Here is a 17868-nt window from a genome sequence, read left to right on the forward strand (position 1 = left end):
ACAGAACCATACAAAGTATAGAAAGTCTGAGGTGGCAGGGTCTGGTTTTGGCCACCAAGGTACCCAAGTACCAGGGAAGGGAAGGAAATCATTTGCTGAGGGTTACAGAGTGAGAAATGACGGAGTTAGGTCTCCTGATAGCTAGCCCCCTCCTCCCACCTGTACAGGTTTACAAGGCACAGAAATAACGTGAGGAAGATGGAGGCCATTTAACTGCCTCATCTTAAGAATCAAATGCTTTTTTTGGAGATAACTACTGAAACATGGTGTAGGAGAATGGACGTAAATTTTGAAACAAGAGCTAAATTTGGGTGTTTTTTTTAAGTCAGCCAGAGAATAATGCCCCTTTGTCTCCTGCCATTGTGTCTTTTTTGTGGAACAATACAGCTATACCTTAACAAAAGGTCAGCCCTTCAGCTGACCAATGGAGAATCCTGTTTCTGGGAAGAAGACAGTAGCTAGGTACAGAGCTAATGACAAGGGGTAGGGACAGGAAAGGGACCTGAGGAAGCCTGGATGTTACCATGTAGTATCTGGAGCTCTGAATAGGACAAAGGTTCATTAGCCACTGAGTGTGTCCCTCTTGTTCCCTGGGTTAAGGACACAGGGGCCTCCAAAAGCCACCTGAGCATTTTCTCTCCTCCCTCTTTGTGCCCTTGATCTGTGGCCCCAGACAGCTTCTGAGCTTTGCCCCAAGTCCTCATGTGTTTTCGGAGGGTTTTGCTCACTATGAGGTTAGCTAACATAGCTCTGGTTTGCCCGTGGGTTCCTCCTCTGTTGTCCTCTGCTCACTTGGTCGCTGTCTTTGGCTGCAGAGAATGTAGATGCTGAGATTCCTATTAAGTTCTTTCACATCCTTACCCTTGCTGCAGCTGCTGGGAGATGCCTATTTTCACCAGTTATCAGAAATCAAAGTACCTTTTCTTCAATTCAGAGGATGACAGTTCTTCCTGTTCCTGATAATTCTATCAGTGAGTGAGGCTGACTTTTGCAGATGCCACTGGGTTTTATTTGAGGCACCAGCAGATAAGTCTGGCGGGGGAAGATTTCCTGGGTCTATATATTGACCCATAGCGCAGGCTCCATGCTGAGCAGCAGAATGGGCATTGGATAAGGAGCTTCTTGAAGCTTTGGAAGGGTGATTATTATAGAAGCCTAGGCCCGGGCAAGGGCCTTGGGGGGCAGCTAGCCCACCCTCTGCTGTTTGGATAAGAATATGCCCAAACCATTGAGTAGGTCATTTTCTATTATGCCTCAATCCAAAAGTTTGTGCATAATAACTGCCATAATACTGTAGCAGATAGAGGATTGTCCTTAGAGTCAGGACAAGCCTGGTTCAAGTCCTTCATCTGACTCATACTGGCTGTGTGATCAGGGTCAAGGCATTTAACTTCTTACTGCCCCCTAGCAGCTACCTAAGACTCTAAGTTACACATGAGTTTTCCATCTGCACCTGTGAAATTTCTACATTGAGAGCTCTTGACAACAATGAAATCGCAGGTGTGGACCCTTCCCTCCCAAATACCCCAGCCCTGACATTTCAATTAGTGGTAGTGATAGTGGTGGTAGTGGCAATAGTAGTAGTAGCAGTAACAGTAGTAGTAGAAGAAGAAGAAGAGAAATGAGTGTTTATATAATGTTTTAAGGTTTTCAAAGCTCTTTACAAATATAACCTTATTTGGTCCTCATAATAATCTTGGGAAGTAGGTATTATAATTATCCCCATTTTACCGATGAGGAAACCAAGACTGACTCATCCAAGCTGAATTTGAACTTAGGTATACTTGGCGTGGTTCCAGTGCTATATCCACTAAGCCACTGAGCTGTCTGTTAAGTGTCTTAATTATGTGCTAGCATCTGTTAAGTGTCTTAATTATGTGCTAGGCGCCAAGTAAGAATATATATACAAAAGTAAAATCTATCCATCCATCTACCTAGGGGGTAGGATGGGAGAAAGAGAATGAGGGTAGGGGTAGGGAGACAGACCAAAAGAGAGGGAGTCCCCACTCTTAAGAGCTTACAGTCTACTTGGAGGAATATATAATCCCAGATAAATAAATAGAAGGTCTTAGGATCACAGGTCTAGAGCTGTTAGGGGCCTCAGAGGCCATGTAGCCCAAGCCCTTCATTTTACAGATGAGGAAAGTGAGGCTCATGTAACCTAGATTAAATGATTTGTTCAAGGTCACATAGATTGTTAAGTGTCAGAGGTAGGATTTAAACCTAGGTCTTCTGACTCCATATTCATTAATATTTCTACTATATTGTGCTTATTGGGATTTGGTGATAACAACTAGGGGAATCAGTAAAAAGTTGTTGGAGGGAGTTGCTTGAGCTAAACCTTGAAGAGAGCAGAAGGTCCAAAAGGTAGAGGTGAAGAGAGAAAGCCTGTGCAGCAGCACCAAGGTAGTAGTAGATGGAATGTTTTATACTGGGAATGGTGAGTACACTGTTTTGTCTAGAGCAAGGGAGTAATGTGTGATCAGTCTGGAAAAATAGATTGGAATTAGATTATGAAAGGCTTTAAAGGCCAGGCTGAGACGTTTGTATTTTATCCCAGAAGCAATGGGAAGCCACTGAAATTCAGTCAAAGGAATAACAGTGTCAGGCCTGTGCTATAGGAATATCAGTTTGGTAACTCTGTAAAAGATGTGTTGGAAAAGTAAAGACTGGATACAAGGAGATCAATTGCAATAGCCCAGGAGAGAGGTGCTAAGGACCCAGACTAAGTTGTTTGTAGTGTAAATGGAGATAAGGGGATAGATAGGAGAGATATGGAGAAAGTACAATTGTCAAGCCTTGGTAACAGATTGAGTTTGGGGGATGTATAAGAATGAAGAGTTATGGATGACTCTAACAAACCTAGATGACTGGAAGAAGCCCAGAGGTCTGTAGGCACGAATTCAGATCCAGGGACCAGGAGGGGAACAAGGGGACATAAGAGAAGCAGGTGGTGGGGGTACTCACCTGTAGTTGAGGGAGGGTAATGAGAGCAAGGCAATCCAGGATCCACTAATCTGTCTTCCAAGACATCTAGTCTGTCTTGGGAGTGAGAGTTCAAATGGTATTGTTGCCACCAGAGAAGCTGTGACAGAGCCACACCAAAGGAAAGACATGGAGAATTCTGTTTATCTACAGAGAGTGAGCTTAGAAGGAAAAGGAGGGAGGCAAGGCAGGTCAGAGGTCTCATTCAAGCCCCACCATTACCCTAGTGCTATTATTTGCCCCCATTTTACAGATGGGGAAACTGAGGCTCATAGAAGTCAAGTGGCTTGCCTATGGTTACATAGCTGGTGTCAGAAGAGGGATTTTGAAATCCAATCTTGCTGAATCTAAGTCCACCACATTATCCGTTTATGCCACAAGTTCATTGCTAGCTTTTGTCAAATGACGAGCCAGGTAGACGACTCTTCTCTCTGTGACAGCTCTCCAGTTCTGTCCTGGGTAGTTGACAGCTATAGAATTTTGACTTAACAGGGTTGTTGGGTGATCTCCTTCTGGGTGTCAGCATCACATCCCTCTGTCATTTGAGAATGGGTAAATGAGGTGTGGCAGTCTCCCCCAGTCCCTCGTGGACATCTCCCATTGGATCATATCTGTAGCGCTTTGCTGCAGGAGAGACTATATGCTGCTTCTGTTGTGATGGATTTCTCTCATTTCTTTGTTAAAATGTGCAATGTGGCCAAATCATCCAAGAAGCGTTGACCTGTTGTGCTGCTGCTGCTGCTACCACCGCTGTTGCTACTTGGTAGAGGATGTGAGCAAACCCTTGGTATATGACTTATTTTTTTCTCTGTGCTTCCTTGAAGGCTGACGACACTTACCTGCAGCTGAAGAAAGACCTGGAGTATCTAGACCTAAAGGTGAGCACACTTAGAACCTACTTCACTCACTCTCCTTGTCCTCCCCAGCTGTGTCTTCCCAGCCTACAGGCTGCCAGCCTCAGTAGACTTTGAAGACTAAGAGAAGAATGAATGGTATCATATTTGAATTTATCTCCCCTTTTTATTTGGAAGCAACATGGGAGAGTAAAAAAAAAATGGAGAGATGTGTCTCTTACCCTTACAAACTGTGAGCCAGTCACTTAACATCTCTGAGGCTCAGCTTCCTCATCTGTAAAATGGGACTAACAATCTTTTCACTACCTATTTAACAGAACCTATTTAAGGAAAAGTATTGTTCTTGTTATTTTTCCTGTTGAGAAGTCTGTTTATAATTCAGAAAGTGGGAGTTTATTGGTCTGGACCTATGATTGCTTTGGAATGGGAACTTCCAGTGTGGAAATTCCCTTCATCCAGTGCTGATCAACAACCTATCTGTAACTCTCAGTGTTAGAGAGTTGTGTAGGGGCACCAAGAGCTTAAGCCTATGTCATAGAGCCAAAATGTGTTGGAGTCAGAACTGGAACCCAGGCCTTTCTGATAATTAAGGCTGAGCTTCTACCCACTCTGCCAGAAATATCTCCTTTTAGTTGATTGCAACCACAAAAAGTGGACCACTTCCCTCTCCATAGGTTCTAGTCATTTTAGCTGTGGATCCTTTGGATAAGGACTGATTGTGGAATTTCCCTGGTGACCACATAGCTGGGGTTTTTTCAAAGTCTGGGATTGATGGGAGTTTTATTTTTGCATATGTATTGTCCAATAGTAGCCTTTTTGTCTAGTAGTGTCCAGGGACTTATTTCCAATTATCCTCAGACCCTGAGTGGTTTTAAGTGTTGGGGCAGCTCAGGAAGGCTGACAGGCATGACCTCTGACTGGGTGATAGGTGGACCTGAATGGCTTTGAGACTTTCCCTCTCTCAGGTAAATAGATTCTGGTCCCTTCCCTGGTGATACTCCCTTACTTTTATTATGTTTGATTTTAAATAGATCTATGTAGCATTGAGATAGGATTAAATCAGTGCTGGGAGCATCCCATGCTAGGGGAGGGGAGCTTGCTCAGAAAGAAGCCTGCTATCTGTCACAACAGCCCAATCTCAAGGCTGTCATTGTGCAAAGCACTGCTCATGGTGCCTGAGATGTGCAATAGCTCTAAGGAGGAAGAACTCACTAATTAATAACATATGTGAGCATAAAGGTTGAGGGGCCAGAGAGTACTTACACACACACACACACACACACACACACACACACACACACACACACACCACCACCACCACCACCACCACCACCACCACACCACCACCACCACCACCACCACCACCACCACCACTACCACCACTAATCTCACCCTCCTCATGGACTTATTCCAGGAATTTGTGTAATAGGAGATGTGGTCCAGCAGGTGCTCGGAGGAGGCTAACCCAACTTTGTCCAGGACTTTCCAGGAATCTCTGGATCTGTGGGAATGGAGCTTTGAACCCTAGAGAAGGGATGGCTTCCCTGTAACCAACCAGTGTTTTACTGAGTGCCTGCTATGTGCCTGGCAGAGTCTTCAGGGTTATGAGAGTTATAAGACAATATCCTAGGGAACTTTACCATTTGTTTGTAAAAACAAAACTTCAAAAACTTCAAGAGAGACCATGAGACAGTATATAATCTAGTCCTATAGTGTGTGGCACAGAAAATGTTCGATAAGAGGTAAAGGAGCCTGGGGGAGTCAGGGCTGGAGACAGAGAGAGGAAGGTGAGATGAGGAATCTTGGTTGTTTGGAATAGTTAAGGAAAGAGTTATAATAGAAAGGTGGCATTTACCCCTCGCAGAAGACATATAAAGTATTTATTAAGGTCTTGCTATGTGTCAGGCATTGTCAAGCACTGGGAATACAAACACAAGCAAAAAAATAAGAAAGCCCTCAGGGAGCTTATATTTTAATGGGAGAAGACATCACATAAAGGGTTGGAGTTGGTGAGGGAAGTGACATAAGGCTTGGTTCTGGGCTCCCAAGGTGCTTCCCAGGAGACAGTCCAAGGGCCAACTCTCAGACCATCTAGGCCAATCTTCTATAACACCCTCAATAAATATTCTTCTAGATCGATGGGGTCAAACTTAAATAGAAAGGGAGGCAGCATATTGATTTAGAAAAACACAAATTAACATTATCTGTGTTGCATTGTATTTTTATTTATTTTGTTAAACATTTCCCAGTTACATTTTAATATGTTTTGAGCCTCACTGGGAGCTTGGTCTGTGGACCATGGGTTTGACACCTCTGTTCTAAACTCTGTTGAAAAATCTTTTAAGGAAAACTGTTCCACTGTTGGAAACCCAACTGTGAGAAAGATTTTTGTTACATTGAGCCTAAATTGGTTCCTCTGCAATTTCTCTTGCTTTTAGTTTTGCCTTCTGAGGCCAAACAAAACATGTCTAATCTGTCTTCCCCACAATAGCCCTTCTAATTCCTGAAGACAGTTTTCATATCTTCCTTCTCCATCTCCAACCCTTCAAGTCTTCTCTTCTCCAGGTTAACTATTCCCACTTCCTTCAATCATGCCTCACAAGGACACCATCTCAAAGCCCTTTACCATGTGGTTGCCCAATTCTTTAGTAATAAAGTTTAATGCTATGTGACTATAATGCCCTGGAGTCAAGTTAACAAGAATTTATTAAGAGCCTTCTATGTGCCAGGCACACTATACTAAGCATTGATGATATAAATAAAAGTAAAAAATGGTCCCTGCCTTCAAGAAGCTCACAATCTAAAGGATATACAATATGCAAACAGCCATGTAGAAACAAGATATATACAGGTTAAATGGGAAATAATCTTAGGTAATCACTGTGGTTTGTGGAGAATTTTCCTAAGAGTCCCCAGTCCTCAGATACAAATTTTCCTGTTAAAGTATTAGTGTTTCTTCTGTTTAGTGCTAGTGTGGTTAATATTGGCCATTAATGGAATGTCAGTGGGAATAACATAGACATCCCTAGTAGGAATGGGATGTTTTCCACCTCACTTCCCTAATATCTTTCTATTGTTTGGGTCACAATTACTGATATAGTTTGTGTCCTAATATAACTTGTGATCATTGCTTGCCTCTCCTCTGCCACTCACCTCCTGTTATTCATCCACTGCTCTGCCTGCCCTTTATCTTTTCTGAAGGGGAGGGAGGTCAGGGAGTCAGCAATTATTTACTGCTAGATAATAATTATAGTAATAGCACTAATCTCTTACATTGTGGTTTCTGAACTTTAAACAGCAACACCCTCTGCCTTTAAAAAAAATCTCACTCTTTTCCATGAGTCTATGCAATTTCCTTAGTATGTAATTAATTCAAATAAAATTAAGAATTGATTACAGTTTTTGTAACAAATCTTAAACAGACAATAAAGATAAAACAACATACATACCTATTTACTGACAAATATCTTTCATGTTTTTCATATTTGTAACAAAATAATCATAATAATAACATGATTAATAAAAAAGATGAGCTTGGGTTTTTTTAGTTAGCAAAGAGTTTCTCAAAATATGGTGTCATTGATAATCTTCTCATTGTATGCTTTATTAAAATATTCTTGTAACTGAGAATGATTCCAAAAGGTGAAATGGCAGTAGTTTTCCATCATACTGGGTAGATTCCAGTTAGACTGGAAGCACCCAAAGAAGCTACGGACACATCCATTTAACCTTCAATGCATGCCACCTGTCCACGGTGCTGACGACTTCCCGAGCACATTCAGGGTGCTGCAGAAAGTCTCAGTTGTTGATAGACAAGTCACTGAAGCCTTCAGTAATTATATTTCATGGAGCCCAAACAGCTGATCTCTGAAATACCAAATCCTTTTGTTTGGTGGGGTCTGTACAGATCTTCTGTAGCATTTGTTGCTTTTTTTTCCAGCTGTTGCAGACCAGACAGGCTTATTTTTACTGTATTCTCTTATTCCCAGATACATTTTCCTAGCATTCCCCTTGAGGAGGTAGGGGAGAGAAAGCCTTTCGACTACTTCTAACCCATCACTTGGAGAAGGCCTATTGATAGTTTTCTTGTCTTCTTACACCTGTAGCCCTTAGATGCTTGTCCTGCATTTTTATCAATGCAATGTTCAATTTATCAATGCAGTATTTTACCAGTGCAATGCAAGGGAAATTTTAAAAAACAACACAGCAAAAACCTTGCACCTAGGATCATCAGTTCTGCCTGGCCCATGTTTGCAGGAAGAAGACTGCTTATGTGACCATGCTTTCACCTGACCAATAGAATCCATGCTTTTCATTAATCAATCAGCAAGCATTGGTTGTTGATTGACAGTGACTAGACACTATGCTAGACCCTAGAAATAGAAAAATAAGAATGAAACAGTCCTTTCTCTTAAGGAGCTTATGTTCTGTTAGAAGAGATAGCATAATCTATCAAAGAACAAGCATTTTTTAAGTGTTCATTCTATGCCAGGCCCTGTCTCAGGTAGAGACATAAAAAAAATAGAATGAAACAGTCCCTTCCCTCAAAGAGCTTGCATTATGTTGGGGAGATGGCATCAGTCAGTGAGCATTTGCTAAGTACCTACTATGTATTAGGCACTGTGATAGGCATGCCTGTAATCCCTGCCTCTGGGGGAGGTTGAGGCTGGTGAATTGCTTAAATTCCAGGATAGGGCTAAAGCCCCATTGGCTTTCTGTACTAAGGCTGGCACCAGTGAGGTGAGGCCCCAGAAATGGGAATGGGAGGTGGGGATGACCAGGCCTTTTAAGGAGAGCTGGAAAAATGAGATGGGCTAAAGCTTCTATGTTGATCATTATTGGGATTGGGCCCATGAGTGGGCACTTCTAGCCTGGGAGAGATAGGGAGACCCAGCATGCAAAAATAAACCAACATAAATAATAATAAACTTTTAATTAAAAAATGTGTTAGTGAGCAGTACAGATGTTATATTTAACTTAGCATAAGAAAAGATAGCCTTAGCTTAGCATGGAAAAAGACATCAGAATAGTATAGGCTGCTTCAAAAAAATAGTAAGTTCCTATCTCTGGAAGTCTTCAAGTGAAAGCTGGATGATAATTTGGAGATGTTTTAAAGGAGATTTCTGTTCAGGCATGAGTCAGAATAAATTATTTTGGAGGATGTTGTGTCTCAAGTACTACCTAATATAGTATACTCGCGCACATATGTAATATAGAGAGAGATGGATACTATCTGTGTCAATTGCTATTGTGATTTCTGTTGGTAACTTCTGAAATTCTGTGATTCTCTGAAGCTAAAACCAAAAGAGGAACCAGTGAGGAATAGCCCTTGGGGTGCCCAGGTGCTTTGCTGTCCACCACCTGGCTTCCCCAGCAAGGCATCGAATGGTGGTGTCCACTGCAAGACCTTTAGAGTGAAATGCGGGAGAGCATCACATTGTGAGGTGCATTCTGTGGAGAAGCTTAGTCTGGAGTTTCATCATCCCTGAGGACTTGACTTTTCCTGTACCTGACTGTGGTTGCATAAATGGTCTGCCTGATTATGCTTTGGACAGTGCCTAGAGTTTGGGAATTCACTGTTTGCAAGACAGACTGGGTAGCTATACTCTGGGGTTTGTTTGCATTGATAAATGACTTGCTCCATAGGAGTGGGGGGAATCTTGAATAAGACTTGGGTTTTCTCAGAATTGTCCTTGTCTCTAGGAGATTTGCTTCAGTGTAAAGTTGAAACATCAACGTAGAACTCTCCCTGGTCATATAACCAGTTGATGCAGTTGATAAGGTTCTGGAGTGGGAGTTGGAAGGATGTGAGTTCAAATCCTGTCTTGGACACTTACTTGCTGTGTATCTCTGGGCAAGTCACTTAACCTCTTTTAACCTAAGTTACTTCATCTGTAAAATGAGGAGGTTGGCCTCAATGACATCTAAGGTCCTTTCCAGCTCAAAATCTACGGTCCTGCGGTCTTGGGAAGTGAAGTAATGAAGGAAAAACTTTGAATTTAGAGTCAGGAGACCTGTGTTCAAATCTCACCTCTGCTATTTGCCATCTGTTACTGTATACATTGTTCTGGTTCTTCTCACTTCATTCTGTATCAGTTCATAAAAGTCTAGGTTTTTCTGAAATCCTCCCGTTCTTCATTTCTTATTGCACAATAATGGTAGAAAATGATTTCTGAGGTTGTTGCATCTCAAATACTATCTAATATATAGTGTATACACACACCCACCCAAACACACACACACACACACACAGATAGATACTGTCAATTGCTATTATTATTGTTGTTGCCTTTTGAAATTCTGTGATTCCATGAAGTGAAAGTCAAAAGGCAAGCCCTTTCCTTTCTCTGGGTTCCAATTTCTTTGTCTGTAAAAAACAAGGGATTTAGGTCATCTAAATCCTTTGACACTCAAGCAAGTTGAATTTGAAATCTGATGCTTGCTCATTGAGATATGGATGGACTTTCTCTTCCAGCGTAATATAGAGTAATCAAGTCACATTTCTGTGATCAACCCTACGTCTTAATCACATGCTAGTCTCTGATGCCTGGTCTGGTCCTTAAGGGAAGTCATTTTTCATAGGCAGTCAGTCTGATGAGCAGACCTCACTGTTGGCTGTGTTGGCTTCAGATTTCTTACTGAGTCCTTGGAATACTTTGAAGGTCATCTCTCTGGTGCTGCCCCAGGCACCTTTCCTGGGTTGGGAAGTATTAGTATTATGGCCAGTAATAGTAATAAGAATAATAGCTCATGTTTATCAAATACTTTGTTCTTAAAGCACTTTCCTCCCCATAAACCCATGAGACAGATAATGAAAGTATAACTATTAATCATTATCACCATTATACATGTTCTATAAATAAGGAAACTCATCACAGTTTCATAATTGAATTATCCATTATCTCACAGATATTATATGTTGGGAGGAGAGATTTGAACCCAGGTCTGGTACTGCGCACTATATAACACTGCCTAAATAAACATTTATTAGCCACCTACAGAAAACAAGGAAGACATTGTGCTAGGGGTGGGGATACAAATGTGGAAAACAACACAGCTGACTGCCCTCAAAGAGCTCTCCTTCTAATAGTAGGGATAAAACACAAACTGAAGTGAGTATGAGTGTCATACAATGATGCGCAGTTTAATACAATAAATGTTCAATCCTTTGCTGCCTGTGCCCCACTTCAGCTCACTATTGTGTTCCCATCCTGCAGGGTTCTACCAGTTGTCCTAGGCTGGGCCTGATTCCATTTAGCTTCAATATTAAAACAAAATGAAGTACTTGTAGATCATTATCTCTTAACAATAAGAGGTTTACTTCATAGCAGAAGGCCATTCAACAAGAATCGGCACTCAGGACACTTTGGGTTGATTCATCTGACAGAAGCTCCCTTCCCTGGGTTACCCATCCTGATCTACCAGCTAAACATCAGAGCATCCTCTAGAGCTTTCCTGGCTGCTTTGTATTCAGACAATCAGGGTATGATATCAACCACCTGGATGTTTCATCTCCTGGACCAGCCAACACTTGAAGATGGTTTCAATATCTTTTTTTTTTTCCTGGCAGCAATCGGGGTTAAGTGACTTGCCCAGGTTCACACAGCTAGTAAGTGTCTGAAGCCAGCTTTGAACTCAGGTCCTCCTGACTCCAGGGCCAGTGTTCTATCCACTGTATCACCTAGCAGCCTCTCTCAATATCATTTAAGGAAAAATTATCCTAATTTGCATGGAAGGGGGGAAGGGTTAAACTATTGCTCTCATACTGTGTCTTACCAGATTTTATATAGTGTTAACTTGGTTACATTTGTAAATAGGTGTCATATATAATAGTTTATATTAATATGTAATGTGATGCTATATTACATTAATATAATATATACCTATATAATGTGTACATGTTATAATGTTAACATGTAATATGATTATGTGTAGTAGTTGTGATAGAGGACTCCACTACTTGAGATGGTATTACCTTTTCTTCTATTTAAGATACCAGAAACTACTAATACAATCTTAATCAGACATAATTTTTCTTCTTTTTGCATAGGTGAACTGGGCTCCCCTTTACCTGAAGCACTCAGTTTCTCTCCCCTATGTCTTTTCCCCTTCCTACCCATCTCCTGATACTTTTACAGATAATGAATTTTCCCTCTCTAAACTGCTGAGGTAAACATGGCATGCCTGTTCTCATGGATTTGGCCTTCACCAGCTTCATTTCCTAATTCATCTTTAAATTGTTTCTTTTGTAGATGACCCGTGACACTTTCAAGGACAGAAGTCTGAAGCCTGTGAAAGTAGCCGAGAGTGATATTGACGTGAGTCACTGATCACCTTTCCCCTTGTCTCCTCCCTCCATTTTTCCCAACTCCCCAAGGCTGAGTAGAAGACTGGGAAAGGTCATTGTGAGGTCTGATTGGTTCTGGGGAACTTGAAAGTGGGCAAGTTTCATTCCTTCAAAAATGTGTAATCCCAAACCTTTCACACCTTAACAGACAGTTCTTTAGGAACTCCTGAAGCTATAAAAATGAGTCCCCTGGTAACCAGACTTAGCTAGCCTAGTGCTAGGATGGTCATCACCAGCTTACACTCAGCTGTTTTCCAGTGTGTCAAGTCCTACTGAGCCTTTGAGAGCTAAGCCCACGGTCATCTCAGGGCCAGAATGAGGCATTAGGGCAGACTTGATGGGACAGTGGGCATCATAAAGCAGCTGTTAAGTTATTTCATTTCATATCTGATCTTTCTTTATAGGTAAAATTAAGCATCTTATGTGAACAAGACAGGGTCCTGCAGGACTTAGAAGACAAAATAAGAGCCCTCAAGGAGAACAAAGTAATTATGACTTTAACATATATGTGTGTATGTATTTCTATATAAATGTATATTTATATCATATATTTTATATATATGTAATCTATATTTATATATTAGATATCCATATGTTTCTAGCTAGCTAGCTGTTCCAATTTTTTTAAACAGTGAGAGAAAAGAGAGGGGACATTCTGTGATTTTTGTCTCATTTTTCCTGAAGCAAAAACCCGAGCAGTGTCTCTTTAAACTGTGTCGCGAGAAGTGACAAGGAATGGTCTTCCTGAGAGATTTGCTCGGTGACTTGTGGAAATTTAGAGGGTGACCTTCTCGAGTTTTCCTGTGGGCCAAGGAGATGACCTTAAGCTTGCCTGGATTCCCTGCTCATGGGGAGACTGGGGTTGGTGGATCACTTGGGTCCCAGTGTGGTGGAACCTCCCCGAGATTCTGCTTCACTGGCAGACCCTTTGAGAGCAGGGGGTCACCCCTGCTACTTGGGAAGAGATGGGAGGAAGAAATCCACGGTGTTATTGTGTCATTCATAGTTTCCAGTCAAAAGACAGGCAGTTGTTTTTCTGAGGCACCTAGGGATAGAACATGGAACTTGGAATCGAGAGACCTGAGTTTGAATCCAGCCTCCTGCAAATTCTTTACCTTCTCTCAATCTCAGGGGATAATAAAAGCTCCTGCCTCAAAGAGTTGTTATGAGTGTCAAATGAGATAACATGTGTAAAATGCTTTGCAAACCTTAAAATGATATGGGGCAGCTAGATGGCGCAGTGGAGAGAGCACCAGCCCTGGAATCAGGAGGACCTGAGTTCAAATCCAGCCTCAGACACATGATATGCACTAGCTATGTGACCTGGGCAAGTCACTTAACCCCAGTTGCCTGGCCAAAAATAAATAAATAAAAACAAACAAATCTTAAAATGATATACAAATACTAGTTATCGGCATCATCACCATCACCACTACTATCACTACTACTACTACTACTACTACTACTACTACCCCCCTCTAGAAGAAAATGTTAGGGATGGACCTGTGAGTCTGTTATCTTGTTTTTTTCCATGTTGAAAGTAGGGCACCCCCATCTCTGGAGGCATTCATGCAGAGGTTGGCTTAACACTGTTAGAAGAGATGGAGAGCAAGAGTTCTTAAACTGGAGTCCTTGGATAGATTTCAGGGTGATTGAGGTCTGTGAAATCAGATAAGAGAAAAAAATTACATCTTTATTTTCACTGACCTGTAACTGAAATTTAGCATTGCCTTCCATTGTGAATGTAGACATCAAACATTATTCTGAGAAGAGGTCCATAGAAATCATCCATGCTGGCCAGAGTCCATGATGTACACATGATTGTGGGCCCTTTCTGTAAAGAGATTCTTGCATTGAGTGAAAGGTTAGCCTGGAGGTCGTGGACTAATTGAGTCTCTGTAATAACCTGATTCCTCCTTGTGCAGGACCAGCTGGAGTCAGTCCTGGAGGTTTTACACAGGCAAATGGAACAGTACAAAGACCAGCCCCAGCATTCAGAAAAGATTTCTTACCAACAAAGGCTGCTGCAAGAGGACCTCGTTCACATACGAGCAGAAATATCCAAGCTTTCAACAGTATGTATGGGGTGGAGGGAATATGGGGGAGCAGAAACTGGGAGCGAGGAGAAAGGACAGGGGCTATCTTGATAGCTCACACCATGTTATTTGGGAAGGGGATTGCTTTTCAGAAGTCACAAGGACTAGGAGAATTCTGCTGGGCGTGTTGTTAGCACATCAATTGGAGGTCTTCATTCTAGAATTCAAGAGTCCCAGGACCTACCCTGTGTCTGCTTTGGAGGAGCTGCATCTAGGGCTTGTGGCACTAATTCTGTTCATCTCTTTGTCTCATCAACCCTCCTATCATATTCTCTTCTTCCATGTCTGTTCCTTGGCCTTTTCTTGAAGATGTCCCAGAGCCACCAATGGGACACTGAAAGCCGTGGTTGGGGGTTAGATGGCCCAGGGCACACGGTACACCTCGGGATTTTGTGTTTCGGTACAGCACCTATTTTTACATGTGAAAGTAACTCAAGGAATTCATTTGAATATATATTTATTAAGTATATGCTCTCTGCAAGGCACTGAACCAGGGAATGCAAATATTTCTCCTCTGTCTTTTAAAATGAGGTTTTAAATTCAGGCCCTTTCTGCCTATAACAAAGGATTCTGATATTTGAGGGTGGTGGGGGTCACAGCTATGTATGAGAAGGTGATGTCCCTCTATTAGCTGGGAATCCTCCAGATTCAGTGAGATTAATGGCACCTCACTCCCACTGGGGGAGGTTGGTCTTCCTCTTTTCTTTGCCTGACCATTGTACTTCAGTGGCACCTGTGTGGGACTGTGGAATGCCCAAAACAAAGGGAGCCCCAGGCTGTATAGTCTACAGACTGGAGTTTGTGCATCCATTAAGGATGTGTGTGTGGCGGGGGAGGCTCGGGGGTACTTTTTGGTGTTGAGATATCATCTATAACCTTTATGAAGCATGTGTGGCTCTGATTATTCCTTCCCCCACCACCATCTTGGGGTGGGGAAGGGGGAGATGGGGGTTCTATAAAATAGTGACTGAGTTTGGGAACAGATAGGAGTGTGGAGGCACAATCATCCAGGATTGTGCTGTGAATTATTTGAACTAGCTCTTTGGCAAAGCCTTGGGTGTTGTGAAGGGCAGATACTATCCCAGGGCAGAGGGTATGAGAGGCATAACTAAGGCAGGGAAACTGGGGGTTTTTCCTAGGGCATTGAATTTTTTTTAAATTTTATTAATTTATTTTGATTCATCAATAATCATTTCCATATGCTTTTGAGTTTAAAATTTTTCTCCCTCTTCCTCCCCACCACCCTCCCCAAGATGGTGCACAATCTCATATAGGCTATACATTTACATTCCTATTAAACATATTTTCACATTAGTGAAGTTGTAAGTAAAAATTAAAACTTATAGGAGGAACCATGGGAAAGAGGAAACAAAACTCAACAGAAGAGAAAAAAAATGATAGCGATTCAACTTCCATGGTTCTTTCTCTGGATGTGGATAGCATTTTCCATCACAAGGCCTCTGGAGATGTCTTAGATCCTTGTATTGCTGAGAAGGGTTAAGTTTATCAATATTAGTCATCGCACAACATGGCTGTTATTGTGTACAACGTTCTCTTGGTTCTGCTCACTTCACTCAGCATCAGACCATGCCAGTCTTTCCAGGTTTTTCTGAAGTTAGCCTGTTCATCATTTCTTATAGCACAATAGTATTCCATTACATTCATATACCACAACTTGCTCAGCCATTCCCCAACTGATGGGCATCCTCTCAATTTCTAATTCTTTGCCACCACAAAAAGAGCTGCTATGAATATTTTTGTACATGTGGGGCCTTTTCTCATTTGTTTGATCTCTTTGGGATATAGCCCTAGAAGTGCTATTGCTGGATCAAAGGGTAATGCACATTTTTGTAGCCCTTTGGGCATAGTTCCAAATTGTGACCCAAAATGGTTGAATCATTTCACAACTCCACCAACGATGCATTAGTGTTCCAATTTTCCCCCATCTTCTCCAACATTTATCATTTTCTTGTTTTGTCATGTTGGCCAATCAGATAGGTGTGATGTGGTACCTCGAGTTGTTTTGATTTGCATTTCTCTAATCAATAATGATTTAGAGCATTTTTTCATATGACTATAGATGGCTTTAATTTCTTCATCAGAGAACTGTCTGTTCATATCCTTTGACCATTTATCAGTTGGGGAATGGCTTGTAGTCTTATAAATTTTAGGGCATTGAATTTCAAGGAGGTTGACAGCATTTAGGGTTCTTTGGTACTAGATGAGCTCTTCCCCGCCCCCCCATCCCACCCCCACCCCCACTGTATGATGGCTTTCTCAACAGCAGCTTCATGCTGGTTTCCTAGGGTCTCTGTCTCTCAACAAGAAGATGCTATTTTGCCCCTTTCCTTACAACCCAGGGCATCTTTGATGCTGCTTACCCTGGGTGTGGTTTGTGGTAGCAGCCCTTAGTGTAAACATTTTTTAATTATGGCTGGGGAGATAGAATTTTCAGGAAGGGGAAGCTCATAATTTCCTGAGGGGAAACATTAAAGGAGGAGCCTGCAGTTGTGATGATTTTTTCATAGCTGATGGAGGGGACATTTTTGCTCAGAGACTACTTGGTAGGAGATGTGTGGTTGGAGGATGGGAGATAGCTAACTGGTTTTTTAAAAGTATTTGGATTTAGTACTTTTAGGAGTGTGTGCTTATATATGAATATATGTGTATGTATATGAATGTATGCATAGGTACTTATATGTACTATAGTATATAAGTACTGTATATAGTACTTGAAGTACAGTAAGTATTCTAAAGTAATTAAGTGCTCTCTCACTCTCTTTCTCTGTGTGTGTATATAGCTATATCTATATGTATATTACTTAAACACTAAAAACTTAATTTTGTTAGCACTCTGAGTATTATTTTCCCTTGTTATATAAATAAGATGTAACTGGATTCTTCTGTTATCTTCCCACACCCATCCACCTCTGCTCCAGGGAGGAATTAAGGAGCTTGGCAAGAAGAAAGGTGTGGCAGCTAAAATAGGGGACTTTGGAATTCTGAACCAGATCCTAGGATCTGCCTAGTATGCCTTTCCAGGCTTGTTCCATGTTCCTCTCCTACATACTCACACACATACACACATACATACATACACATATACACACATTCTCCCATACATACACATACACATTCACATACACACATACATACATATACACACTCACATACACACATACACACACTCACACACACTCTCACATACATACACACACACACTCACACACACACACATACACACTCACACACACACACACCCCCACCCAGCACATATTCCATCTCTTGTCTGCAGGGCCTGGAATGCCCTCCCTTCTCACATCTACCACAGAATCCTAAGTTTCCTTCAAAGCTCAGTTCAAGGACTGTGTCCTACATGAAGCCCATCCAGCTGGTCACACCCTCCTTCCTGCCCTCCTCTCCCTGAAATGATTTCATCTGTATTTTGTATTTACTTTTCTAGGTGCGTGCTTTCCCCTCCCCCTTCAATGTAATATAACTGTGTAATGTACTTTTTATCTGTGTATACCTAGTACCTGGCAGAGTGTCTGGTGCACAGTCATTACTTAAAAATTTTTATTGAATG

The 17868-nt window shown here is 41.7% G+C and overlaps 1 protein-coding gene across 8 annotated transcripts in view; it reads left to right on the plus strand.

Annotated features, from left to right (window-relative positions):
* The window catches only part of PLEKHA7 (pleckstrin homology domain containing A7), a 261079-nt gene that overhangs the window by 214696 nt on the left and 28515 nt on the right, over nt 1–17868 (plus strand). For all 8 annotated transcript variants that reach the window (XM_021005362.2, XM_021005363.2, XM_078148643.1 and 5 more), the window contains 4 exons: nt 3810–3863; nt 12092–12157; nt 12591–12671; nt 14112–14261. In XM_021005362.2, the coding sequence (XP_020861021.1) occupies nt 3810–3863; nt 12092–12157; nt 12591–12671; nt 14112–14261 (351 nt within the window). The remainder of the gene's footprint in view (nt 1–3809; nt 3864–12091; nt 12158–12590; nt 12672–14111; nt 14262–17868) is intronic.

Source organism: Phascolarctos cinereus, unplaced genomic scaffold, assembly GCF_003287225.1.
Source record: "Phascolarctos cinereus isolate Bilbo 61053 unplaced genomic scaffold, phaCin_HiC Scaffold_9;HRSCAF=440, whole genome shotgun sequence".
Lineage (NCBI taxonomy): Eukaryota > Metazoa > Chordata > Mammalia > Diprotodontia > Phascolarctidae > Phascolarctos > Phascolarctos cinereus.